This window comes from Montipora foliosa, chromosome 1 (genome assembly GCF_036669935.1).
Source record: "Montipora foliosa isolate CH-2021 chromosome 1, ASM3666993v2, whole genome shotgun sequence".
In the NCBI taxonomy this organism is placed as follows: domain Eukaryota; kingdom Metazoa; phylum Cnidaria; class Anthozoa; order Scleractinia; family Acroporidae; genus Montipora; species Montipora foliosa.
In genome coordinates, this window is record NC_090869.1 from 33554374 (window position 1) to 33560859 (window position 6486).

At 40.7% G+C, this 6486-nt stretch overlaps 1 protein-coding gene across 1 annotated transcript; it reads left to right on the forward strand.

Moving 5' to 3' along the window:
* Nucleotides 1-4632: 4632 nt before the first annotated feature.
* Nucleotides 4633-5106, forward strand: LOC138013254 (uncharacterized). Its single transcript, XM_068860275.1, has one exon. The coding sequence runs from the start codon at nt 4633-4635 to the stop codon at nt 5104-5106; it is 474 nt and encodes a 157-aa protein (XP_068716376.1).
* Nucleotides 5107-6486: the final 1380 nt, after the last annotated feature.

Here is a 6486-nt window from a genome sequence, read left to right on the forward strand (position 1 = left end):
GAACCTTGGCCGTAAATAATGAAGCACAAAACAGACAACAAGCTTTCATTCAAATAATTCTTCACTGTCACATTTCCAATTTTTTTTTACCTTTGCAGAGTTGAGTACAAAAGTAACTGTTGCCAGACAACTTAGATGCGACTTCAGTAAACACTGTGATGCATTCAAGGCGTTCGATTTTTTCAATGTTTGTTAAATCCATTAAAAATTCAGTGTTGTATACAATACCAAGGTAGTAAAATATTAGAAACAAAGCTCACTTGATATCCAACGGCGAAAAATGAAATAGTTGTCGAAGACCATTACTCGTCGCTTTAAAGATTCCAGTAGAAGCTCATCAAGAGGAGCCTCTATCTCCCATACTTGGCCTCGGAGTCAACCCTTTCCTGAGTAGATTTATTTATAGAACACCTCCCTTGAGAGATTCAGCACGCTCACTGTTGTAAAAGCCAATCAAAACAGAGCTATCTCTGCTCAAGGGAATTATGATACTTTTCGCGGGAAAAACCTGTTCCTAAAAATAAATTTACTCGGGAAAGGGTTGACTCAAGGAATTAGAGGAGGTAGAGGCTCCTCTTGATGAGCTCCTGATTCCAGATATTTATTTTTCACCACCTGTCTTGTTCATCCAATTGGCGTTCCATTCTTGAGCTCTATGAGGGTATATTTTGTTTAAAGATCCACTAAAACGTCATTCGCGTTACAATGACTTTAGCCATTGCAGGTTAATTAAATCTTCTCCTGTGTGCACCAGAGAAATCTACGCATTACCCCAGCTCCCTCAAACCTAACAAAATACGCACAGAACTCTCTATGCACAAAGACACCACTAAGCAGGGGAGTGACAGGCAAGACTTTTCATGACACGGAAAAAAAAATACAGAGAAATGAAACGCAGATTCCGACTGGATTTGGCAACCGAGTAATGAGAGTTTACATTGGATTTCAGGTCTATTGCTTCTATATAGTAAATGGATGTTGACGTAAAGCTGGGAAAAATGTGGAATAAAATACGGTAGTTACAACAAATTTGAATTATACCGTATTTCATTCCACATTTTTTCCAGTATTACGTCAACATCCATTTACTATAGATGTGTACATAGAAGGAATCCAATGTAAACTCTCATTGTACCTTAAGAAGGCTGGTTTGGCCAGTACACCACTAAAATCAAATCTATGTTGTATAGGCCGCGGCTGCTTTCTTCAAAACTTTGCTATTTTTATAGCGTAGTTACAATCGATGACCTTAGCCTTTGGGACCTGCTCACGTAGGGGGTGGTTACAAAGTTGAGAATTTTTTCTAAAAACTTTCCGGTCTGCGGTTTTTCTAATAAACCTCTTAATCTGACAGAGATGTATCGTCTTTTGTGGCATCTGTCTGGAAAATCTTGCACTGTTGTTAATTCTGGCTTTGAGGCTCCATATACCACTAGTGCGTAGGTAACTTCGGGTAAAACTATTGTCTTAAATAAATAGTCTTCCGCAAGCTGACTCCATCCCTCCTTCTGCAGAGATCCTATCACCTATAAAGATTTATTGGCCTTACCACGCGTGCTTTTAACATGCTTATCAAATTTACAATGTATACAAAGGTTGTCTTTTATTTCGGAAAACAAGTTCCTTGCGCATAATAGGATTACATTTCATTAAGTTACTACTAGACCATTCCAAAAACTTATTAACAAGTCCAGCTGCTGAGTCATTGTTCTTAAAAACAGGATCAACAATTGTAGAGTCATCAGCACCTTTAAAACAGATAGTTTCTTCACCTATACTGATCTCTAAGTCACTATTACTTGTGTGGGCAAAGCAAAAAAAACTAAATATCTAGTTGACAAAATTGTGTTTATATGTAAATGCCTTAAGAGCATATTGAAACAACTGTATAGAATGTTTTCACTCACGTGATCAGTAACCTTGTTTTTCCACCGAAACAAAAGAAAAAAGTTATTCTTGACAGTGGGAGTCAAAGATCGTACATTACAAATCGTATGAAGCAAATCCTGAGTCTGGCTGTTGATCATCGAGAGACCATGCTAATAAAAACCTTTGGTTCCCAAAAGGAGAAGGCACAAACTTGCGATACTGTCCAATTTAGAGTCAACATAAAGCCTTGATGGAGAAGCAATTGAAATGTCACTCTATATTAGTATATACTCACTCCGTGATCTTGGTGTTTCAAGCAATCTGATTGGTTTGCTATCTCGGAGTAATTGAGCATTATTCACTCCCTACGAAGTGAATAATGCGTGATCCAACCAAAACAAAATGGCCAGCGTAAACTCGCCAGCATTTCTGAATTGGAAATATTGAGAATACAAGATGATGCTGTGCTACAGAATACAAAGAGGGTCACAAGACTTGGCCTGAAAGTTTTCAAAGGTAAGAGAAGAGTTCATACTTTTGCCAACCAGTCATATTGCTGAAAATTAAACAGAAAACACAAGTTTTCGGGCAGGCGATATTTCATAGCTCCCCTCTCCGTTCTCCGCGTCAACAATAGGGAATTTAAGTTCTAAGAAGGCGACGGTCGACGAAAACGTCACCTCAAAATATAACTTTGCTCTATCATAAGTCTGTCGCGATTATTCAGTCTCGTTCTCGTCCTACAATGTGGGCGAGGTATCCTAAAAATAAATTGGTACGAGCGGTTTCAAAGTTCTTCTAGAATATGATGCTGTTATCAGAGACCAAATAGACCAAGTCCGTTCTTACTCAATGCCACTGTCAGACACCATGTGCAAAGCCGGTATGAAAAAGAGTATCCTGAATTCGTTCAGACATTTCTAAGATCTATTTACGTAGATGATCTCAACTTGGTGGAGACACAGATGAAGAAGCATATCAATTTTATGTCAAAAGTAAGCTCCGATTAGCTGAAGGAGGGTTCAATTTGAGAAAGGTCGTCTCAAACTCACCTGAATTTAAATCGAAGGGAATGAAACCAGATTGAAGAAGACCAACACTGTCCAAACGGTGAACGGAACAAGCCCTTATAATCACGGAATTCACTTGAAAGATGACATTTCGGACTGCAAATCTGTAATTGAACATGAACAGTCTCACACAAAATCCGTGTTAGGGAATCATCATGAAGAAAGCAAACCTGTGCAGAAAATACTTGGAGTTCGATAGAACTCCAGACATTGCGTCATGCTTATGTTAAGTTTGTTGCATCCAGGATAGAATAGCGCCTCTCGGTAATCAAACAATCCCTAGGTTGGAACTTCTGACAGCTTTGATACTTGCAAGACCTGTCTCTACAATCAAGGAAGCTCCAAACTATGACTCGGGAGTTCACATCGGGAAGACAACCTGCTGGAGTGATTCTCAAATTGCGCTTTCCAGGATTCGAGTTGTTGACAAGGAGTGGAAACAGTTCGTACAGAACCGAGTAAATGAAATTAGGAAATGAATGGCTGGCTGATTATCAAGACGACATGAGTGACATTGGTGTCACTTATTACTTACCTGAAGAATGTTTAAGGGAGAGATGTCGTTGAAGAATCGAGAAAACCTGAAAAAGACATTCTTCTCACCTTGTTTTCAGCTCAGACGACCTTAGAGTTAGTAATGCCATTGACATTGATCGATTCAGCAGTTTTTATGCCCTACTACGAGTCACAGCCTCGTTCTGACATTGGTACCAGTGACATGAATAATGCACAACGACTTTGGATACAGCACGTACAAAAGTGATTGCAGCTGGACAAGGGATTTGAGAGTTGGAGGAAGGACTTTGGCCTATTTTCTGATAACGATGGTGTCCTAAGATGTGGTGGATGAATGTCCCGCGCCGAACTGCCATATGACGTCATGCACCCCATTTTTTGCATGCTGATTATGCCTTCAATGCATTGGTGATTAAAGAATGTCACAAGGGAGTAATGCAGAATGGCGTTAAGGGAGCATTAATTGAGCTCAGATCCAAGTTCTGGCTGGTAAAGGGTAGAAAGACCGTAAAGAAATTGCTACATAACTGTGTGACGTACCATCGACATGAAGGACAGCCATACCAAGCTCCACCGCCACCAGCCTTACCTGACTCGGAGTAAGGGCTGCGCCAGCCTTTACCTTCACCGGACTGGACTACGCAGGTCTTTTACATGTTAAAGGAATCAAGAAGAAGACCGGCAAGAAGGTGTGGATTTGCTTGTATTTATAGTGTGTAAACAGAGCGGTCGTTTTGATGTTGTTCCGGATCTGACCCCAGAAGCCTTTCTTCTGAGTTTCCGTAGGTTCACAGCGAGAAGAGGACTACCTTCCCAGACTGTCTCAGACAGTGGAACAACGTTTAAAAGCTGCATGTAAGAGGATAACAGAGCTGATGGAAAATCCAGTGGTGCAGCATATTACCTAACAGAGAAGAGTGTTAAGTGGGTTTCAACCTTGAGAGAACCCCATGGTGGGCTGACCAGTTTGAGAGGATGGTACATTCGGTGCTTTATTGAAGACCATTGCAGGCGCTAAACTCACATACGAAGAATTGATGACTGTCACCGTCAAAGTGGAAATGATTCTCAACCCCAGGCCTCTGTCATATGTCACCTTGGAAGATGTGGAAGAACTGTTTAACTCCTTTGCACTTGCTGCAAGGCCGAAGATTGTTAAGCCTTTCTGATGTCAGTAATGGTGACCTATCAGATCGGGAACTTGGAGCTGTTATTGACTGACCTTACAAAGCAAATGTGTCACCTCAGCGATGTAATGAATCATTTCTGGCGCAGATGGAGGGATAAATATCTAGTGGAGCTCCGGGGTTCACATTTTCGGTCTGCCAAGGATAATGCTGTTCAGACACAGATTTCAGTATCAGACGTTGTGGTAGTACATGATAAAGATCAACCACATGAAATGTGGAGATTGGGAAAGGTGGAAAGGCTAATAGGAACAGACAGCCTTGTTAGAAGCGCAGTTGTGAAAGTGGGATCCAAAAATAGAAGGAGTTCTCTTCTGAAACACCCAATCCAAGGCTTTACCCCTTGGAGGTCAGCGATCGAAAGCAGTCTACTGGCCTCGAACACAGGGAGAGTCCAGCCTCTGATTAGCAACCAAGACGAAATCCTACGAGAGCAATCGCGCTGCGAGAAGGGGAACGATTAAATTGAGGACATGGATGGAAGATCTGTGATTTGAATCCTGGACAATCAGCACTAGTTAATTCTGATTTTATAAGCGTGTTGACCAGCTTAGTTGGGATTTGTGTTTTAGGTCTAGTTAACAGAGGGGAGTAGGTTGGAAGTCATGTGATTCAGTCCCGTGGGACCTTACGAGGTATAGAAAAACCACGTGTCCCTTTCATGTTCAGTAATAAAGTTGTGTTGAATCGTTGTACTCTCAGCGACCGATCCTTACTTTGGCTTCCGAACACACATGTTTCGCCTTTGAAAAAAGTTACTCTTGCTTATTTATTCCAAATTGCACGGGAAAAATCATGTGATTACCTGACTAATATGATTAATATACATGAAAAAAATTCGAGATGGTTAAGCAGAAGCAACGAACGTACACGCATCACGCAATCGCGCAAAAAATGGGCCAAAAACTTTGCCATCCAAGGCTCGCATTTGATTGTCTCTGACTTTGTTTGTTACCAATCAGAACACTAGGTTAATTGGCATAGTGCTTGGTCTATTAACATAATGCAAAAAAGAGGTAATTCGTTTTGCACTGAATTAACTCTTATCTGCACTATGTTACCTGAAACTACATTTCTCTTCGCCAATGAGAATGAAGTATTTTTTTATGTACATCATTAATATTTAACTTCCGTCAGTACTTTTGTTAATTGTTGGTTTTCACTCACGTGATCAACAGCCATGTTTTTCAACGAAAACAAAAGAAAGCGTTTGCATAATAATAGAGTTGAATTCTCGGAGGATTTGGTCAGGGCTCCAACATGGCGGTCGTGACGTCATGGAAAAACCGAGAATACAAGGAAGGGTTACGTTTTTACAAACCTTGGCCGTGCAGCACTTATATTTCAACGGACTTAACTGATTAGAGACGTGTAATGTGAAGTGCTAGTTTACTGCCCCATATGAACCATGTGAGCGTTAGCCCTACTAATGGCAATGGGCTCAAACAAGCACAGAAAAAAACTCTGACCAGATCACCGCTGCCCTACCTACTGAGCTACAAGGTCAGACGGGAGCAGGCCGTAGGAGCTGAAGATGTTAAAGTCACGGCAATGAACATGTACAAGTACAAGGAAAGGTTACGTTTTTACAAACGTTGGCCGTGTAGCACTTATGTTTCAACAGACTTAACTGATTAAGGTGTAAGTTTTCTACCCCGTATGAACCAAATTTGTACTACTCACAAAAACAAAAACAAAAACAAACGAACAAATGAGCAAAATAAAGACGTTCCTCAATGACTCTCAGTTTGGGTATGTTGTTATTGTGTTCTTAACATTTTGGCCCGTTTATCTCTGCCTGAACGTTTGGAAAAGGTTTTTGTGAACAAGGAGAGTGTAGTTAT

What these genes read in the sequence shown, in the direction of transcription:
- LOC138013254 (XM_068860275.1), top strand. Translation starts at nt 4,633, where the DNA reads ATGGTGACCTATCAGATCGGGAACTTGGAGCTGTTATTGACTGACCTT.